The 22,210-nt window shown below is 35.2% G+C and overlaps 2 protein-coding genes across 2 annotated transcripts; both read left to right on the forward strand.

Annotated features, from left to right (window-relative positions):
• The first annotated feature begins 3,776 nt into the window (after positions 1 to 3,776).
• Positions 3,777 to 7,155, forward strand: LOC124413928 (omega-conotoxin-like protein 1). Its single transcript, XM_046894738.1, has 3 exons — positions 3,777 to 3,837; positions 5,996 to 6,169; positions 6,831 to 7,155. Exons 2-3 carry the CDS (start codon positions 6,023 to 6,025, stop codon positions 6,969 to 6,971), a joined length of 288 nt encoding a protein of 95 aa, XP_046750694.1. The 5' UTR covers positions 3,777 to 3,837; positions 5,996 to 6,022; the 3' UTR covers positions 6,972 to 7,155.
• A 1,126-nt stretch (positions 7,156 to 8,281) lies between these two features.
• Positions 8,282 to 11,481, forward strand: LOC124413930 (omega-conotoxin-like protein 1). Its single transcript, XM_046894739.1, has 3 exons — positions 8,282 to 8,406; positions 9,579 to 9,728; positions 11,334 to 11,481. The coding sequence occupies exons 2-3, from the start codon at positions 9,609 to 9,611 to the stop codon at positions 11,439 to 11,441; spliced, it is 228 nt and encodes a 75-aa protein (XP_046750695.1). The 5' UTR covers positions 8,282 to 8,406; positions 9,579 to 9,608; the 3' UTR covers positions 11,442 to 11,481.
• Positions 11,482 to 22,210: the final 10,729 nt, after the last annotated feature.

Here is a 22,210-nt window from a genome sequence, read left to right on the forward strand (position 1 = left end):
ACAACAAAAAAAAAAAAAAAAAATCTTCTCTGCATTTTTGATCTGTATTTTCTTTTTTCTTTCTCATCTATTTCGATTTTCGCTCGGATATAGAAGATGCAAAATAATTATACATAGAAGAAGAAGAAAAAGAAGCAAAAGAAGAGAACGAAAATTTTAAAGAAAAAATTAAAGGTGAATAAAAATAAAACTTTTCGCCGATGAGTATGTATGGTATGAGAATCGTATGACTAAAGAAAGAAGGAAAGAAGGAAAGAAGGAGAAACGAGGATCTCCCAAAGCCCGAACACCGTTGTAAGCAATATAATGTTTACCTGCGGCGATAAAATAAGACGCCCGTCAAGAGTTAGTAGGTACATCCGACGAGTTGGAACAGGGGAGAACGAGGATGAGGATGAGGACGAGGACGAGGACGAGGAAAAGGAAAATGAAACGAAAGAGCAGCAAAGCAAATAGACAGAGTCTGACTTGCTCGAGTAAGGGGGGGGGGGGGGGGGGGGGGGGGTGTAACAATTGAATAACAAATCAACCGGACAATATTGCTTTCCGCCGTGCTCATCGCAAATAAGGACTTTCGTCGAGGACTCGATTTTTCAGGATCTCTATTATCGGTTTTGACTTTTCGTCTCTTGTCGAGGGTGTTAGAAGAGAGAAAAAAAAAAAAAAAAAAAAATTCTCTAGTCGTCGAAATGTTAAAGTCGACTCGAATGCGATAATTTGAATAACAAAAAAAACCGTTCTTTTTACGATCCGATTTTTCGTCTCTTGTCTAGAAATTTTGTTTCTCTTTTTTTTCTCTCTCTCTCTCTCTCTCTTTTTTTCTCGTTGAATCCGATAAATTGACGTGAGAAAAAAAAAAATCGTTTCCTCTCTTTTTTCTTATTACATACAACCCCTTGAATAAACTTTCACTGTTTTTACAACTTTACTACTGAAGGAAACGGAGAAAAAAAAATATATATATATATATAAATAATCAACGAATGAAACGATAGGCCGAATAAGAAATTGGTGTTTTTTTTTTTTTTTTTTGATTTTGCCGCAGAAAAAAAAAAACAAAAAAAAAAAAAAAAAAAACCACGACAACGACGTTTTACTCGCGAAAGGTGTGCATAAAAAATTACGAAGCGGGCAACAAATCGAAGCCGACGTGAATCGGCTTTACTTTTTTTTTTTTTTTTTCCTTCCAAACTATTTCGCAATCACTAGCGAAAATCTTTGCATTATGTTTTTAACATACAATTAAATTCACACACATTGTATAATATGCGATTTATCTTTGTCTCAGGTTTGTTTGTCATCTGACACGACACGACTGCGTAGTACCGACATTGCATATGTACAAACATACGTATATAGATATATAAGCGTAATTAAACAAATATATATATATATAAAGAACAAATTCAAAGTTAAGCTTTAATTATGTGTAGTTTGATACTGCAGACTTCAACATTGCAGCATTTTATCGCATATTATAAGTGCATGTATTCGTGTAGATAAAACATGCGTATATGAGGCATTCCAAGTGAAATCGAGGGTTAAAACAATCGTCGCGCCACCCGAAGGAGTAGCGAAAAAACTGTTTAAAAAATGAAGCTTTTGTTTTTTTTTAGGTGCAATCAATCCGAAAAAAAATTAATTCAAGGGTCCGATGACTTGAGGTAAATGACTCCTAGATTTCTCTTGGAATGCCCCATGTATATATTTATATATCTGGGGCATTCCGAGTGAATTATACATACATACATACACTTATGTATGTATATCGTAACAAGTGAGTGAAATAAGTCGGAATGAATTGTTAAACAAGCTATACAACGTAGATGGAAAATAAACAAACAAACAAATAAATAAATAATAATAAAAAACACAGGAACAAGAATTACGAAACATAATGAAAATGACATTGGAAGGCAGATAAAAGTGATAAGTTATTCAAAACCGAAACTTAGAGAATTTCACATCGTCTGACAATTATTGCAAAAACATTATTCTAGTAAATAATAAGATTCTAAAGCCAATATGCATTTACAATAAGAAACGATAATTTCAATCGCAAATTTGTATTTTTTACGATTTGAACGTCGGTCTGTAAAAGTGAGAAAATAAGTTTAAATAACAAGAATAATAATGATAATAACAATAATAATAAAAAGTACAAAGAAAAAAGGCTCGCGGAGAATTAATGGAATGAATGAAATAACGAATGAATAAAATGCGTAAGTTACAAGTGACATTAAAAAGTACCAAGAAATCGAATCATCGCCTCTCGCCGCAATTGTTTACAACTCAGTCGTTTGAAATGTTTGTATATACAATATACGTAACAATAAAATTAATCGGAGCACAAAGAGAGCGGTTGATAAAGGAGGGAGAAAATATCCTGAGAATTTCTATATCACGAGTTTTAAATTCGAATAATTAACAATCATCATCTATTGTTTGTTCATTAGTAATTGTATACATGGCGCGACAAGTGCATTTTTTTCGTTTTTTTTTTTTTTTTTTTTTTTTGTTTTTTGTGGTTACTATTTCGATTTGTTAAATTTTTATTCTAGCATTCCTTGAGAAAAAAATTTTATTCGCTAATTTCTAGGCTAAGTTTTTCATACGTCATGTTGTTCAATCCAAGGTGAAAAATTGAAAATGTTTGAACAGAAAGTATTATTGAACCGAAATTTATTTTTTTTTGGTTTTTTTTTTTTCGAATCGATAAAAAAATTCAATAGAATCGGTGTCCGAAGAAAAATGAAATCTTATTACGAACATATCTTATAATGAATAATTATATAATGTGCCTCGCGAATGGCGATCATTGACATTCGTTCCAATATCTCTGACAATGTTCTAAGAAATTTCTTGTTGTGTCGATTTGTGTATTTTTTAATTACTCGATGTAAGATAAAAGTGTTATTATTGCAGAATTTGTTATTCGTGGAAGAGCAGAGATGGTCGGATATGAATAAAACATTTTTGCAAAATCTTATTCCGGTATTGGGCAATTTTTTTTTTTTTTCTTTTTTAACAAACATGAAAAGAAATATTTGACAGTGAAACGTGAAATGAACGAACGTTCATTCAGAAATCGGATCTAATTAAGACGATCAACGACGAATGTCTTCAGAATTTTAATCAAGAGATTGAATTAAACACGTGACAATCTAACTTGGTAAAAACTGCGTAACTTACGATTCCTCGTCTTCTCCAAGCAAGCTTACGTAACAGCTTACGACTGAAGTACGAAAGGCCTGAAAAATAGAACGAAAAAACAAGTCAGCTTGATGAAAAAATGTAGGAAAAGTTTTTATTACAAATAATCAAGTAAATTATAAGTGAAAAAAAAAGAAAAAAAAAAAAACCAAAACAATTTTGAAAAATCGGGAAGAAGATTTTTTTTTCGAGCCCATGACAATTATTTTATATCGCACGTTTCGATTGAATTTTTTTATAATATTCGGAATTGGAAAAATTTGAGACTCTCCCTCGAATAAAAATTATTTCATCTAACGACGAAGAGAAAATTTGAAGACAAAAAAAAAAAAAAGGGTTTCCAATTCAAAAGATTCTTTTTCCTTGAATCTCGCCGTTTCTGGGTAGATGTTGAAATTTTTATTGGATAGTGTTCTAATCGCCTCGCAGCTACTTTAACCTCTGTTCGCATGCAGCGGCGCAGAACTTGTTCCTACGCAGAGAGGCTCGATTATGAAAACTATCGTCGTTGCGATGATGGGGGAACCGAACTGACATGAGACTATAAGTAGGTCAAGATTAGTGTCGAGGAGTCAGTGCGACTTCATTTGCGACGAGAAGAAGAAGTTCGAACGAAGAATTAAGGCGAGTAAAAATTCATCACTGATTCGATTCTGGTGTGTACAAAAATTTGCTCAAAAACAAAAAAAAAAAAAAAAAAAACAACGGAGATAAGTAAAAACTGTTCAAAATTGATGGGGAAGAATTTTTTCAAAGAATTATAATTATCAGACTCTTAACGATTTATACGATAAGAATTATTATGATCTCTCGGATTTGGCCTCCAATTTTTTATATCATTTTGAGAGGCAATAGTTTTTTCTTTTTTTTTTTTTTTAGATTTTTTCGACAGTTTAAAAATCTGAAAAATCATTTTGTCAGTTATAAAAATTTTCGAGCCTAGAACCGAAGTGGGGAGATTTTTTCTTCTTACTGTTTTCAAGCTTTTTTCCGAAAAAAAAACAAAACTTCAAAAAAAATTTGATGCGGGAATCGTTTCACTGCGAATGATTGCCGAAATATTTTCATATTTCACATCAGATTGTTGATAAAATGTTTCCGAAAGATCTAAAAAAAATGTTCAAAAATCCGTTACGACGTATTAAAATGTTTCAGCAATAACGTATAGTAAAATGATTACCGCTTCTAATTTTTTCAACGTTTTTTTTTTTTTTTATCAGAAAAAGCTTCGGTCACGAGCTTAAAAATTTCGATGTCTCGCGCATAATTTTTCAAAATGTTTTTCAGATTTCAAAATTGTGTCGATCGATAAAGATGGTTTTGAAAAATTGTAAAAAAAAAACTTCTAACGGTGTCGAAAGAGTGTAAAAAACAAGAAAAAAAAAAAAAAAAAAAAAAACTATTGCCTTTCAAAGTGAGAAGAATGATATAAAAAAATTCTCCCTAACGTATGAATAACGGTTGCTCATCGTTTCTTATTAAATCCTAGCCTAATCGATGTTTAGAAATGAATAAAAAAAAACATACGCATGTAAATTTTTTCAAAAAAAAAAGAGAATACTGTCAATAGTGTAAAATAGGAAATCAGTTTTACGTCTCTACGTGTTGCATAACGTAAGTGATAAATGACGCTGAGTTCTGTTGAAATTCCAAGATTCCAAGAAATCAAATACCGAGATAGGAAAGGTCAAGTTACACTTGTTCTATTTTTAATTTCTTCTTTATCTTTATATACGAGTGGATAATTAAGCAAATAAATTTTGTCCTCACAACTATTTTTCCCTTGTGGGATTATTTTTATTTTCCTCAACGCGACGACGCGTCAAATAAACGATAACGATTGACTTACGCGTAAATAATAAATAATCATTGAACAGCGAATTCTTGGACGTGAGTAATTTTTTCATTATCTTTTAATTCTCGTTCTCTGTATAATACAGACTCGGTTATATCCATTTTTTTTCTTCTTTCATTCCTATTCGTCACGTATAACACATCGCGACTGGGAAAAACCTTGAACGCGTCGGCATGTTTCGATTCACAAGTGATTCACTCGCAATGACAGTCACTAACTTGCAATTAGTTTCACATTATCTTTTTCTGCTTCTCTCTCTCTCTCCCTCTCATTTTACTTTACTTTACTTTACTTTACTTTACTTTACTCATTTCCTAACCATATCTATCTATTTAATGCTTTAAACGTTTTCCCAGCTTGGTCACATAATTTACTTGCTTCACTTTCCTGGTGGGCATAGTTCTCTGTATTTATCATTTCTTGCTTTTGTCCATTTTTTTTTAATTTATCTTTTTTCTAGCTCCATCTTTGCAATTTTTACTTTTTGTCATTTTTTGCCAATGATACGCCAAAGTGTAAAAAATAAATCAAATCAAATCAAATCTCTCTCTCTCTCTCTCTCTCTCTCTCTCTCTAAATGTTTTAAAAGGAATAACGCAGGTGACATCATTCCTGTATCTCATACAACGATATAAACTCCCACGTTTAGGCAAAAAAGCTGCGTCATAGCTTTGCATAGATTTTCCTTAATTCCTATATAAAATCCAATCAATCTCTCCAAATTCAATGATATAATGTAATTAATGTGAATAAAAATCTCTGAACGATGAAAATCGAAGAAAAAATAAATAAAGTTTAGAAATTTTTTTTTACCACTTAGATCAAGCTTTTGGTGAAAAATATGAAAATCACGAAAGTACGAGCGAAGTCGAATTTTTTTTTTTTTTTTTTTGTTGTTGTTATAAAGTTACCGTTTTTACATTACAGACAAAAAAAAAAAGGCAATAATCAGTCATGTCGAAGCTCCTGTTCTGCTTTTGCGTCGTTCTGCTGGTCGGAACGGTCATCTCGGCGACAACAAATTACGGAAATAGGCATGCATTGAGAGGATCGAACGTAGGAACACAGGCGAGAAATCAATGCGGCCGTCACGGTGACGACGTGAGTTTATAATAACGCAACTTTAATTGTAATAACATCAACGGGATTATGATAAAGAATTTGTTAATTTAAACATAATAAAACAACATATAGTTGCAGTTACGAGAGAAGAAACCACGAAATTATAATTATAACGACAACAAAAAAAAAAAATAACGACACCAACAATAATAATAATAACAATAATAACGAGAACAATGTCTTGTTCGATTTTTGTATGGAGAAATTCCTTTTTTTTTTTTTTTTTTTTTTTTTTATAGAAAGAAAAAAAAATTATTACCAGATAAATAAATAAAATGAAAGAAAATCACCGTTTAAAAGTTTGAGATTTTGAAATTTGATTGAGAAAAGTGTCTTTTTGCTGTAGAGGATAAATCTTCTCTGATATCTGGTTTTAACGTAGCTTTTTGAAATCCTAAATTTTTCCGAAAACTGTCGAAAGTTTGCCAGAAAATGAATGAAAAGTTTTCCCGATCGTGTGAAAAAAAAAAAAAAATGTTTTACCGAAAACTTTCTTTCGCGCGTTAATCGAATGAGAATTTTTATTTTTGGAAAACTTTTTTTTCTCTTCATTTTCGGGAAAAACTTCTTTTCATTTCGAGAATAAAAGCGAGTATAAAATAGCTACACTGTATCGTAATTGAAAAAAATCAAATTCCAGTGCACCGGCAAGAACGCTGTGCAATGCTGCGGCGGAACTACCTGCCACCCATACGCGGGAAAATGTCAAGCAAGAATAACCGAAGCTGATTTGGCCGAAGCCAGATTCAAGATTCTTGGACGCAGGGAGAAGGACAACTAAAGTGCATCGTTAATACCTCCGTCGCGTCGTGCGAATAATTGCACGACAATGTTTTACAAGATGATATATATATTATATATACATAAATTTCCGAAGATTTTGAAAAATGTAACGCGATAAATACAAAACAATTATAATTAACCATCGCTGATTCATTTACACCCTGTATGTGTGGAAAACTGCTGAAAAAAAAAAAAAAAAACAAAACGAACAAGAAGATACACTGTAGAATGAAAATCAATGAATTGAAACCGAGAAGAAAAGAAAAAAAAAACAACAAACAAAAAATGAAACAAAAAAAATGTACGGAAATTTGATCGCGCAAAAAGTTTCTTCTGCCTTCCTTCAAAGAATTCGGAAGACATTCCTGATATCCGTACAACAGTTTCCTTGGATTGATTTTGTTTTTTTTTTTTTTAACTTTTTTTTAATCTAACAAACGCGGCAACGAAAGAAATTCGTTGTTCAGAAGTGATGGCGAAAAATGAAAGAAAGAAAGAAAGAATAAAAATCAACTATTGAGTTATTTTTAGTGGATCAGCGTTGTAGATCAGAGAAGACAAATTATTATAACGATAAACATTAGTTCGAATCTATTGAACAACTTGCATCAGAAATGATCTACAGAGAAATATAGAATATCAGTAAGTAGATTGATTTTGATAAGAAATTTTTTGACCAATTAAACAAGTTCGAGGAAATTATATGACAAAACGTTATTACATGAAATTAGTTAAGGGGACACATCGGAATAGAATATCTCAAAAGTCGTCTTTCTTTTTTTTTCGCGTTTTTTGAAATTTTCAAGTATGAAGAATATTGTGTGTAAATTGCATAATGAAATTCGAAGAATTGTCCAAGTTGCGTCGGATCTGTCGAACTTTAGACTCGATTATCTCGAAATTATGTTTTCGATTCCGTGCCTTTGTCTCGTTCACTCCATATGCTTTTTTTTAATTCAATTATTCATTTTCTTATTGTCCAAAAAAGGTGTTAAATTCAGGCCCAAAAACGAACGTTGAAGTAGAAATGTTCACAGTTTCGTTAATTAGAAAAAAAAAAAAAACTTTGAAATGGAAAAAAAGAAAAACAACGGATGGAATCGAATGAACAATTTTTCAGATAGAAAATTCCCGAAATTAGTTTTTCCAACAATCTACTCCGACGTGCCCCCTTAATATCGAAGCATAGACGATTTACGATCACGATTCTTATTTTCCACTTCGTTAGGCGACCTGTGTACACGCATTAAACGCGTCACGGTCAACACTTGATAGCTCCTTCTATACTCATACGATGAACGAGTAGAGAGATCGCCTTTGTGTGGGAGAAACCTGAGAGGCTATAAGAAGGCTAAGAGCAGCGGTCGAGAAGTCAGTGCGACTTAATTTTCAACGAGAAGAACATCTGGAGGAGAAATAAGGAGAGAAAAACTGTGAGTAAGAAGAACAACAATAATAATCCAAATTATAATAATAATATTTCGTGGAATAATAAATAATTCTAGATTTTCATCCTGTCAAGAAAATGAAGAAAGGCTGAAAATAATTGAAGAAATAAAAAAAAAACTAGCTAAAATGAGAAAAAAAAGAAGGGAATAAGAGTCAAAATTAGAATAGATGAATTTTTTGGATCGATGATATTTTAATTTCAAGCTTCTTCTCAACGCCTTTCGAAATAATCTCGACGTGTTTTTTTTCTTCATCTCGATCGTCTCGTTGTTTAAAATATTCTAAATATCCGAATGAAAAATATATAAAGTACCAAGAAATTCAGAAGAAGAAGAAAAAAAAAACTAAAAAAACTATCGATTTCAACGAGCTAAAAATTTTTACACACATATTGAGTAAAAAATTGACTGACGAAAGGATTTTCAAAGCAATAATTATCTTTCAAACTGTAAGCAACTTTGATTATTGAAAATTCTTCTTGGAATGGATTATTTACGTGAGTAACGAGAAAAAGGAGAGACAAAAAAAAATAATTCTTGCAGCTAATATTTGTTTTATTTTAACGAACTAAACAAAACACAATAATTTTCTTCAAGTATTTTCTAATAACTTTTGACGTTTCATATACGCTTTACGTAACAGCTGAAGAATCTCTGAACCTTACCGACGCGATTCTGTTCTATCCGAACGATTCACTCGATAAAATACTTGCAATAAATAAGCTGCACTTTCCGTCACAATCTGTCTCTCTCTCTCTCTCTCTCTCTCTTTCTTATCCGTTTTCTTTAGATAATATTATCTGTTTTCTTTTCCATCTATCTTCGCTTCTCCTCTATACATATATCTTCCAAGTGGAATAACACCGCGACTACAAGATTCCCGCATATAATCTTTACACAAGTATCATTAGTTTAAAAAAAAAATACTGTAAATAAATAATAATAATAAAAATCGTTACATGTTATATAATATTAATTAATAATATTATAATCAACGGATTCTAGTTAAAAAACATTCATTCTATAGTTAATACTTGATAGAATCGTGAGAAATGGAATCAAAATTTTTTTTTATCCCCCCCCCCCCCCCCCCCCTCCTCCGCCTCTTTTTTCTTTTTCGCCAACTTCTTCGTTACACTCGATCGTTTTTATTACAGAGAAAAAGGAGATACGCCAAGAAATCGAGAATGTCGAAGCTGCTGTTTTACGTTTGCATAGCTCTGCTCGTCGGAACCGTTATATCGGCATCGACCGGCCAAAGACCGGGAAGCAGTGCTGGACCAACATGCAAGAGCCACGGTGATCCGGTCAGTCGATAATAATAATAATAATAATAATAATATCATTGGTGTAAATAACAAATGGTAATCAATAACAACGAAGATAACTTGCACAATAGTTTAGTAATGTGAGTCAGAAAAGTAAGAAAGAGAAAAATTGGATTTGAAAAAAAAAAAAAATTATAAACGCAATTATTAAGAAAATATGCTTTCATTTATTTTATCACGGATAAAGAGTTGGAAAACAGATGAAAACGCAAATGTTTTAATTAAAGCAAGAAATAAATTGACAAGGTTTTTGCATGCTGCTATTAATGTATTATTTTAAAAATTGGAATAAATTCTGAAAAATCCTGTGTCAGATATCAAAATTTTCAACCTCAGATCCGAATTGAAGAGTTTTTTTTCCTAAAAAAGCTTTAAGAAAAAAAAAAAAAAAAAAAATTTCAAAAAGACGAAAGTAAGCTGCTGCCCCGCTTATAAAACTGATTATTGCTTTCGCTGTATTTAATTCATCGCTATTGCATTATTATTTCAATCATACTGTAGTTATTACATATTTAGGATAAGTTTTTTTTTTTTTTTTTTTTTTTTTTTTTTTTTTTTTTTTCTATTACTTTATACGATTTTCTTGGAACAATCATCGATTTCTCTCACGTTTTCTATTCTATTGTAATATTACAAACCACCTTTATGGAAATGAAATATTTCAAACAATGAAGTTAGAAATTTTCAAATTTTCCTTAAATATTTTTTTCTAAATTATTATTTCTCTCTCCATCTCTAACTTATCCTTATTTTCTTTATTCCTCAGTAAAATCTTTTGGCACATGTGTCAAGTATACATCGTATCCTAAAATTTATTTTTTACTAAATTGTCTCAACACGTTAAATAATAATAATTCAACATTTTTATTTGGGTTAAATTTTTTTCTCCTCTCTATATAACGTATATTTTAAGAATAATTCATCCAGTCCTGATTTTACATGAGACAATAAATGATTATCTGACTGAGATTCAGTGCCGGGTGGTGGAAGAATGCTGTCCGAATCTCTGGTGCTTGACTTACGCGGGAAAATGCGTGGGCAAACAGAGCGGAGCTTGGAGGGAAGGAAATTCGACAGTACCGGTCGAGGAATCGGCGGAAAAATCATCGACGTCGGAAAACGATGGTCCGAAAAACAAAATCGACTCATAAGCTTCGATACGGAAGCTTTAGTTTATAAAAAAAAAAAAAAAAAAAATAGAGAGATAAAGAAAAAGCGAGAGAGAGAGAGAGATATATATAAACGAAAATAAAAATAAAAAAAAATACAAAGAACTGCATATGGCATCACTCTATATAGGTATAATAAATTCATGTATTCGTATACAGTTAATTCGCAAATATACTGATAAAAAATAATTGAAGAGAAAAGGAGAGAAAAAAAAAAAAAAAAAAATTAACAAACTAACGATAACGACCGGAACGAATGTGAAAACGGATCATTATAATTATGGTATCGAGCTGTCATCTTTTCTTTTTTCTTTTTTTTTTTTTCTTCGCACATTCGTTAATTTTTTTTCGCTATCTTCAGTTTGAAAAAAAAAAAAAGAAATAAAAAAAATAACGAACAAACGTCTGATTTCAGTGCAACACGCAGAACGAGTGCTGCGCAAATACAAGGTGCAACAAGTACGCTCACAGGTGTCAAGTGATTATAACCGAAGCAGATCTGACCAAGAAGAAACCTAATTAATCGTTGAAAATTATTATTTCCAAATAATGGTGACTTTCATGATTTTTTTCTTATTCATATGAGTATGTATATATACATACATATACATATACAATGGATGATCGATGTATATCTATCCACTTTTTATAATTACACGAACATTTAAAATACAATGCGATATTGTTTTATGTTGTTTCATACTTTTTACTACAACAGCCTGATTTTATCGTACGCTTAAAGAAATAAACATGCATAATAAATAATGGATAAAGTATGAACAAGTAAAAGAATCAATGAAATATACGTATACTGCGTGAAAAAAAAAAGAATAAGAAGAAAAAGAAGGAAAATGATTGAGGAAAATGTGATATTTTGTAATTTTGAATTTTATCAACGGGTGGAAATAGTTGTGGACGGTGAAGAAAAAAAAAAAATTCAAATTCTCAAAATCGTATCAGACCTTTTTCGTAGATCGTTCAATTTCTTACAAGAATATATATATATATATATATATATATATATTGATTTCTGCAACACTCTAATTCGTTGGAACGCAAGAAAATTTCAAATAAATAAAAACAAAAAATCATTTCCCATCTTTTTATAAAATAAGAAATCAAAAATCACGATCATCCATCTCTTAATATTATTATTAAGAGCTCAAACTTTGCCAGAATGTTGTTTTTTTTTCTTCTTTCATTATCTTAAACGATATTTTCACGGTAACTAAAGAAAGAAAAAATTAGTTTTCTTAATTTTTTTTTTTAATTCATTCTGACCCACCCTAATATATATATATATATATGTATAATTGCGCGTGTAAATTGTTCAACGATCGCGTCTTCTTCTTGAGCCTTGACGGGGGTGGTCGTCGTCGTCGTGTTGCTTGGGGTTCTCCTTGCATGTATACCGGAAGTGAGGTGTTAGCGCAGGAAACAGGGCCGGAAGTGCGTGTGGAAGTTAGAAGGAACGGGTTCAAACCTCTGACTGTAGAACGGCACGTGACTTAACGAGTATAATAAACGCCAAATGATTAACGCGTTAACGGGGTGAAGAAACTCGTAAACCTGCGAGGAAAAAGGAACGATAAAAGGAGCAGCGAAAATAGAAAAAAAAAAAAAAACACCCCAAAATTAGCGAACGAAATTGTGAAATTGGAAGTTGAAAAAGAAAAAAAAAAAAGAAAAAAAAAAGGGATGTAGTTAACATAGAAGAAAAAACGAACCGCTTGAAATTATTAACAAATAAAGCTAAAATTTTCTATTACAGTTTGTTTTTCGTTTTTTTTTTTTTTGTTTTCTTCTTCAGCACGCTTCGAATGATCAGAGAGAGGGGGGAAAAATTGTCTGGACGGTGGGGAAAAAAAAAAAAAAAAAGGAAACAGAAACGTCTCATTTCGAAGATCCGGGGAAAAATGGAAAAAAAGTGGTGAAAATTACAGGAACACGGAGGGAGAGTAGTGGGAAGACGCAGGTTTCGCTCGCCTTTGACGTCAGTGACGACCCAAAGCGATCGGCGTAATGTCAACGAGATACGTAGTGTGTTGCGCGAGTTTTACTTATCTTCACCTATCTTTGATAAATTATTAATACCCGTACAGCTTGTCGCCATATGGCATTTTATGCATATACATATGTATATAGGTACAAAATAGGTTATAACCCCTACGCCAAAATTCGACCAGTGTTTTGCAGATTAAAAAAAAAAAAAAAATGGCCATTCGCAATCTACTTCAAAAACATTTATTATAAAAAGTAAAAGGTGTAACGAAAAATTGTGCGAAAGAAATTCAGGCCACGTTTTTTACCGAGTAGATTGTTGAAAAAAAAAAAAAAAAAATCGTGTCAAATAATTTTTACATGATCGGGGATCGCGCAATCCGACCCTTAAAAATCGACGTCAATTATCGACGAAAAAGAGCAACGATTTTTACAAACTGTTAAAAAAAAGTAAGCGTGAACTATTTGAGAAAAAAAAAAAAAAACGATCCTCCGTCGATAAAAGATCAGACGAGAATAAAATAGCGATTAATGATTGAAATGAAAAAAAAAAAAAAAACAATCGTAAAGTTTTCTTTTTCTGCTACTTTTTTGTTCTCGTTATCGTTCCTGATGAGTACATATCGCGTTTGCGTTTGCGAAACCGGAGTTTGCAGTCTTTTATCCGCCGGTGACGGGGGCGCAAAAATTGGTATTAAACCGTACCAGAAATTCCTTGTATTTCTCTCTCTGTCGCTCTCTCTCTTCGTCTGTTGCTGCAATCTCGATGCACTACGTTGCAACAACGTTCGCACACATGAGTACGTATTCGTATAATGCGACCGTGTACCTGCAGCTCTGATATTATTTTCCTTTCAATGCATCGTGCCGAGGACAGGACGAGGAGAAAATTTTCGGCCCGAGTTGCACACGTGCATTAAAATACTGTACATCCGATACCTTAACTGACGAAACGATCAACGTTTTGGACAAGTTTCCTTGGGATTGGACAATTTTGTTGTAAAGAAAAAGGAAAAAAAAAAAATTGGACAAAGTGTATGAGATCAAGTGTACGAATTGAAAAATAAAGAGACTAATAAAAAACAATATTTGTATCAATTGATTGACGTAATAATCAATCTTTTACTCAGAAAATTATCATACGTTCAAATCGTTTCATTTTGAGGTTAGATACAGTAATATGGTTTCATTAATGGGTTAACGGTGTTTCACAATTTTATTTTTTTTGTTCTTCAATAAAAACTGGAACGAGTTTCCTTTCAATGCAAATTTTCTCTGCCAATAACTAGCGACGACGCCAAGTGATAAGAAAAACGAAACTACACATCGGTCATAGACGAATAAAATCTCCATAGAAAGAAGCCGCCTCGTTTCAGTATTAAAAACGTGGGAAAAACAAAAGTTTCCTACACGTTAGAGACTTTGTTTGTTTTTTTTTACCAAGAATCAACGTTCGAGGTTCAAAAGTTTCCAATCTTTTATTAGGTTAGCCATTACTGGCTATTAGTTTCACGACATTGGCAGACCTGAGGATTGCAATTTGTCCAATTCGAATCTGGCGGCAAGTTCAAATCGGTCGATTGTACACCTCGGTTGTACTTTCGGGGTTTTTGGGGGCTGGATTGAGAGGGTGGCGAGTACCTGGTAGACCGAAGCGGTGAAAACGGGTAACGAAAACCGTCACCCAACGGGGCGCAGAGAGTCAGAGAGTCAGAGAGTCAGAGAGAGAGAGAGAGAGAGAGCGAGAGCTAAGCTCAGCACATTGCTGTGTGTTCGCGAGCTTACCGCTGATTATGTTTTCATATCACGACTTTCCTCCGTCTGTTTTCTCTCCAACTCTCGTCCTCTGTCTCCTCATTGTTTTTCGGTTTAACTGGGCGCCGCGACGCCTTCTAGTCTCTGCCATCATAGTCCAAAATCCTCCCCCCCTCCCCCCTCCAACCCCCATTACCCTCCTTCATAGCTGTCTAGCTCCTTCTTTCCGTGAGAATAGAACAAGCGAAACACCAACGACACTCGTCGAATGTACCCGACATAAGCAGCCACTTCTGTTTTAATCCGGCGACTTAGCCGAGGTTTCCTACCTTTAGCCCAATTTTCTTCTCCTTAAACCCTTTGTTCGCGCAACGCCTGAGCTTCGCTTCATCTCTCAGTCGTCGAGGGTTGTTTTTTTTTTTTTTTTTTTTTTTTTTTCTTCTACTCCGTTTTATACGCGCCTTGAAAAACGAATGGATCCGAAATTTGTTCTCGGAAGATTCTCGAATTTAATTTATATTGTTTTGTTTTCTTTCTTTCTTTCTTTCTTTTTGTTTTTGTCCGAACGTGGCTCAAAAGCTAAAAAAAAAAAAAAAATCCTTTTTAGTGAATCTTGAAAGCACGTGTGAGAAAAAAAAAAAAAAAAAAAAAAAAAAAATCTGCTAACATTTGACTCCGTATCCGGTGAATATTATCAACTTTAAATGATTAAAGAAATTTGTTTAACACTGTTCAAACGATCGATAAACATTGCGCAAAAGTGAATTTTTGAAGTGAAAAACAAGAAAGAAAGAAAAGAAAAAAAAGAAAAGAAAATAGTGCATTCTCGGCTATTACAACCCCCCGTCAACCCTTAAACTGAGTTTGTAAAAATTCTCGCCTAAGTGTATTCACGGAATATCGAATAGGAAAGCGTATTAGGTAGGACAAACGAAAGAAACGTAGATACACGCTAGGCGATCTGGAAACAAGCAAACCCGTAATCGGTGGGCAGGCGAGGAGGGTAAAGGAGGGTGAGAGTGTGGCATATGGTCAGCAAAGCTTTGTCCTAAGATAAGAGTTTCAGCGGCAAATATTTACGGAATGACGCCTTCGTTCAAGATAGGCGATCCAGATAGGTGGATAGGTGGATAGGTGGTTGTTACACCTACGAGTGAGCACCCCTCGCACCCTCCTCCTTCCCTCCTCCACCCCTCGCCGCGCCGTTCGAATTGTCTTCGAATTTCGTTGTCTTTTTCTCTTTGTACCCGTTCGCGACTCGTTTTTCAAACTTTCGAGAAAAACCGTCCAAGTCGAGGAGGAACAAAAGGGTTCGACGTGGGTTGGGGGTGAAGAGAGTTTTCTAAGCCGTTGCTAATGAGAAGTAAAAAACGAACGGAACGTTCGCGTAACGAATCCTTTGCAAGAAGCTTTGGATCCTCCTCTTTGAATTATTTTTAAGTAGGTAAGCGACGACGATCCGAATCTCCGTTATTTTCTCTCTCTTTCTCACTTTGAGAATCACCCAGCGCGTTTCTACACGTTTCTGAATCTACTCATAAATACCTAATAATAATTTTCTGCAACCACCGCAAAGAAACTTTTTTTTTTAACTTCTCTGCCAAGTTTCGACTTTCAGACTTATTCCATTTCCATCAAATTTCTCTTTATTGTTACAAAAAAAATAAAACTAAATAAAACGATATTTTAAAGAGTGGAACCGAAAATCTTTTACACCGAGAGAAAGAGAGAAAGAATTTACTTGTATTCTTTAGACACGTTTTACAAATTTTTATTTTCACTTTTATCTTTCGGTTATCGCTGAGAATCTCACCGCGGTTGGATCAGAAGGTAAACTAAACTAAAATGAATCATATAAACCTACACGTATAATATCAAATACTTTCCCTTGTTCTCTTATCTCTGCGGTTTAAACGAGTCTGTTTTATTTGCTTTTTTTTTTTTTTTGTTTTTTTTTATGTCACACGCGTATGGAGAATTCCATGCGAACCAAACGAGCGTCTGAGCCTCACCTCAAAATTTTTTATACATTCTTTCAAAATTTTTTCTGCTATCCTCCCAACTCTGAAAAACGGTATCCTTAATTTTTTTTTTTATTTTTTCAATTATTCATAAATATTCAGAGTGATTTTGACTATGATCTTATTCAAAATCCTCAAGAAATTATCAAAAACTCTACTTTCTCTAGCAAAAATGTTTTCCAAGCACTTTTGGATCTCCATATCGTTCCTTTTTTTTTTTTTTTTCCCTGCTGTCAACTAAAACGTTGTTCAAACGGTCTGAAAATTCTCGAATATTCTATTTTTCACTCAGAAAATTTCTAGACCGATTTAATTATGAAGTTGATTAAAAAAGAGTTGAATGTGTCAAAAAAATATATAGACAAAAACCGCCCCATAATGAAACCGATCTACAAATGTTTCAGGTAAGTGAAAAATAGAATTTTTCAGAATTCACCACGAACTTTTGGATCGTAAAAACAATATTTCAGTCGATCAGATTTCAGGGTTCGCGTGGAATTCACCCCGAAAAGAATGATGAAAAAAGTGAAAAAAAAAAAGGAAGAAGAGAAAAAATTTGTGGGGCAAAAAAACAAAAAAAAAAAAAAACAAACACACGAGAAAAAAATATTTACACTCTCAACGACAATTAACTTATACCCTTTCCAACGCACGGCTGCGTGCTTATGCCATATTCAAGGCACCAGAGAGACACCTGAGTTATATCTTATCACAATTCACGGTAATAATTCATCGCGGTGTTCCACATTTTTATTTTTAATCTTCTCAACGTTTCCGGTCCGCTTTTGTTTTCACAAACGAACCAGCGATAGTCGGATTTCCGAATTTCCCTTCACCTCCATAGTTCCTTTGCAACCCTGTTTTTGGAAAATACTAGCGAAAACTGCTTTGAAGCAAAAAAAAAAAAAAAAAAAGAAAAAAAAAAGAAAAGAACCAAAGAATAAAAATCTTTTCGTAATATTTTCTTTTACGTAGCATCCTATAAAATAACCGTCTCGTTACAACGATTTCGCATTCCTGCGCTACGCATAGATCGATTGATAGAAATATGGTAAGTGAACAAACACCCGCGTCGCGATTATGGGAAAGGCGTAGAAAACGAGCGAGGTAATAATCTACTCGTGACATATATATATATATATATATACTATCAATGTATAATAAATTCAGGAAGAAATCAATTTCGTATAGCGATAGCAGATCTTGGACTACCACCTATAGTAGGTAGGCTACCGGCATGGCATAAGTGAGGAGGGTAAGGTAGTCAGTCGTGATGAGATAAGATCAGTCGCGTGAGGGTGCAAAGGCGGCTTATGTCTGCCCAAATGGTCCGTCCGTCCATCGGTCCGTAAAACAACCCCCCTTCTTCATTTTCCAACCCCTAAAAAGCCAGGGAAGAGGGCATGGAAGTACGCGAGCGCTACGTCGTCGCGTCGCGTTTCGTCTAGGCTGCGTGTTTTACCGTCTCCTCGACGAGACTCGACGTAAGTACAGAGTCCCTTCCTACTTTCCTACTCTTTCCACCCCTTTCAGCCACGGGTTCGTTTAGTATTCCCAACTGTGGTAGGTAGGTATCCCATGGCGTGGTTTCTCGCCTTTTTCCAAATGCCAGCGATCCCGGCGTCGCGATAAGGCTAACGTAAGGTAAATCACTAATGCCACTATGTACCCATAAAAACCATCATCATGATCAAGTATCTCTACAACGTAATATACATACATACTTGGAATGAAATTTCTAACGATTTTTCTTTTTTACTTTTTTAACCCAGAAAATGTTTTGTCGAACTTTGTTCTCTTCTCGCATTTCGATTTCTCTTCTTATAGGTTATCGTTATTTATCACTATCTCTCGATCCCGTTTCTCGATTGTCCTCACATGCATATATACTGAACAGAATTCTACCGAATGTCACACGAGGTAGCGTGTTGAAAATGACCGAGCTAACATCGTATATTTTATCAGTACTCTCTAAGCGAGACAAAATAGTAGTTACAGGCTTGCAGGTGGTGTGTATCAAATATATTTCAACGGGTAAAATTTTACTTCTACAAAGTTATCGGAGAGAAGAAGAAGAAGAAGAAAAAGATCGAAGATCTTGAGCTTTGCGAAGTGTGTGTGTGTGTGTGTGTGTCTGGTTAAAAGCTATCAACCGTGATTGGTGAAAGACTGCGATGACTCGACGTTTGAAAAGTTGTCGTCCTCGGGCGAAGTGAGTATATATATGCAACCAATCCAACCTCTAATCCGTAACTATGAATTTATGCAAATCGAGATAAGAGAGCGACTACTTGGCCGGTGGCTGTAGTCGGCCTACCAACCAGCCCGAGCCTCGAAGAAGGAGGATTACAGTTTGGCACTGTGGCCCTCGACGATGCCTCGTCTCACTCCACGTGTTCGTGTAATGGTCGTGTCCTTGTACACCGAGTATTTCGTACTTACACCGTTGCAGCCCAGACTTAACCGACCGTTAAGTTTAACTAGAGTTTCGTCGACAACCTATAACTTCTAAGACCTTCTAACCCGTCCCATAATCTGCGAGACCGACCACACAACGATTTGCCACGTGCACAATGATCATAACCATCATCGTGAACATGGTCTTGAAACCGTTCAAACCTGTTTGTCTGTATTCATTTCACCTTAGGTCAAGATTCCAAATGTCAGAAAGTCAGACAGACCATTAAGCCGAACGGCTACTATTACAAAAAGGTCAAAGCTCAAGAGCAATTCAATTTCCGAATACCGATTGAATCAGTGAAGTCCTTTTTGGAACTCGAGTTTTGACTTGTTTTTCAGTTTGAAAAAGAAGAAGATTCACAATTAACTTCAAGATCGGAATTAGACGAGGAGGTTTTCCTCTGAGGCCATCCTCTTCCTGTTCATAAGGATGCCATGCAGTCCAGCTTCCTCCTCACCTCGACATATCTCCCCGCCGTTTTTCCGTGAGAGGAAAAAGCCGAGTGAACCCCAGAGCAAGTGATGCAGTCAGAGCAACAAATTCAAACTGCATCCAGCCGGCGAGAACCTCATGCAGTCCAGGGATGCAGTCGATGGGGTTCGAGGGTGGCGGCCAGTCGGTTGCCATGGAAACTTCGGGTCCCGCCACCGGACACCCGACCACGAGACGATCTTCTCTTTAGAATCGACTCAACTCAACTCGGCTGCACTCCATGTCTCATCCGTAGGGTCAAGTCGATTGAATTTTGACCTCTTCTCAAATCTGCAAGCTTCCTCTGATGTCCTTCCTTCTTGTTGACCTCACACTCTACAGTATCTTCAAGATTTTTCTCAGTTCCATTCATGTCAGTTCCTCGTTAAGCTCACCGATTTATAAGCCTGAAGTCGATGTTGGCAGTTGATAATTGGCACACTGTACTGTGTTATGGAGTTTTATGGCCAGGGTTATGGTGAACGTTATTTAGATGACTGGTTTCAAGATTTTCCTCCAACTTGTAAGTGCCTGTGGTTGTGAAAGCAAGCGTTGCAGTTGGTGATGGAAAGAAGGTTCGAGCTCAATCAATCAAATTCAAAACATTGAAACTTGACCGAGAGACGAGAGTGGAGGTTTCAGGATACAGAGAACACGTCTAGGATAACGATCAATCAAATGGACCCAATCAAACAACGATATTGAGATTAATATCAGCAGTAGGTGTGTGAGCCGCATAGTTTGCAGATATCCATCCCATGAGCTGTTGAGGATAGACGAGATTAAGCATGGTATAGAAGATGGATAGAGAGAAGGTGTCGATGACGTTTAGTATCTCTATAGTCTAGATGACGAGTTGATGAAGCGAAACCGGTGCGACCGTCCCACTAAATCCTGATTAGAGATGGAGGGCGGAAACCTCGTGTCCTTAATTTCGCCATGGACGATCGTGAATTCAGACGTATGGCTAACCTAACAGCCAGAAAAAAACAAGGACTGCTCGTAGCTTTTCCAGGATTAAACCATACTCTGACCTTGTGACATACACGTGACTATATCGCCCCAAACACACACACACATACGGTTCCTGTGGCTAATAGTATATTGGACTAAGAGTATTTTCTTGTACGATCCAGAAACCTGCTGTGTCTTAATCGGGTTCGAGCTAACGAAAAGAGAAAGGAAGAAAGAAAGGAAGGAAAGAGATGGGTACATGTGTGTATAAACCCGTCTACCGGAAGTAAAATTACGGTTTATTACAATCCGGAAATGATATAATAAATAAATACCTTGTATAGAGAAAAAAGTTGCTTCTAGTCTTGTAACGAAAAAATATAAGGTAACTGTTGAAATGGAAATGAAAAAAACATCCCCCACGATTTTAGGAACCTGAGTAATACACAGCGTGTAACCGCTCTCTCAAATATGAAATATTGATCATATTGTATAATGAATTTAAATTTCACCGATAATGAAGTTAGCGTCACACCGTCACCCTTCCCATCCCCAGCAGCCTAACGGGCGATAGCGCACTCCAGTCTGTGAGGAGGGGGGTGTGATTGGTGGTGATCTGGTACCGCGTCATCCTCAAACAGAGCCGAAGATCGATCAAATTTAGACCTTCTTTTTTTCCTCCCCATACCTCCGAAGGTGTTATATAACCTCGACTATATTCTGGAATTAATTTTGAATGGAAGGAACTCACTCACCAACAGTCATAAATAAAAACGCACGATTGAACATGAACATAAAACGTTAATCATCGATCCGAGCATCGCGATTTAAGGTATTCATCGAGTTTATCCAGAGGTGTGAAGTGTCGATAGGCGCTGTTAGAAAAAAAGGGCTAGGCTCGAACCCTTTGAGGGTTGTTAAACACTATAGATACGTACTTGTGTGCATGACCTGTAGCCAACGATAGATCGACTCGTTGTTCTATATTACGACTCCTCGGAGACGGGGAGTTGGCTTGAATTAGGAATTAGAAATTAGGGGCGGCGCAATTAACTGGAATATTTTAATTGCCGTTTCTTTTTGCATATATGAGTTCTCGTGAATGTATGTAAATACGTATAGAGTAGGTCTGTATACCTTGTAAGACAAACGTGAAGCAACATAATATGATATTCGTGTGCGTCGTGACTAGGACGGGAAGATAATCAGAGCTTACTTAGCAAATGAACCGAACCTCCACCCCCAGCTCCTCCATTCGGCTCTCATCGCGTTCGCCAAAGAATATATATATATATATATATATATATATATATATATATATATAGTGAAAGTCTTAATGCACTGACGACTAGCCGCCAGGCGTCCCTTGGTGGCTGGACGCCCCGGATGACAGGCAGCCGCACCCGCCTCGCCGTCACGCAAGAAACAGTCTCTAGTCACCCTTGGGGGCTAAGTTTGGAATGGGGGTTGGGGGATGAGGAAGAACGTCGGTCGGGAGGTGAAGATCAAATTTCTGCAAATTTTCAATCAAACATCGAAATAGTTTTGCTGTATGCAACAAGTTCGTCAAATCTGTGAAGAAGATCTTACAACGAGAGAAGAGACTTAAAAGTGCCCTGAGAAAATTTT

Source organism: Diprion similis, chromosome 13 (genome assembly GCF_021155765.1).
Source record: "Diprion similis isolate iyDipSimi1 chromosome 13, iyDipSimi1.1, whole genome shotgun sequence".
Lineage (NCBI taxonomy): Eukaryota > Metazoa > Arthropoda > Insecta > Hymenoptera > Diprionidae > Diprion > Diprion similis.

Coding starts and splice junctions, on each gene's coding strand:
- LOC124413928 (XM_046894738.1), top strand. CDS start 6,023: ATGTCGAAGCTCCTGTTCTGCTTTTGCGTCGTTCTGCTGGTCGGAACG. Junction 6,170..6,830: donor GCGGCCGTCACGGTGACGAC/GTGAGTTTATAA, acceptor ATCAAATTCCAG/TGCACCGGCAAGAACGCTGT.
- LOC124413930 (XM_046894739.1), top strand. CDS start 9,609: ATGTCGAAGCTGCTGTTTTACGTTTGCATAGCTCTGCTCGTCGGAACC. Junction 9,729..11,333: donor GCAAGAGCCACGGTGATCCG/GTCAGTCGATAA, acceptor GTCTGATTTCAG/TGCAACACGCAGAACGAGTG.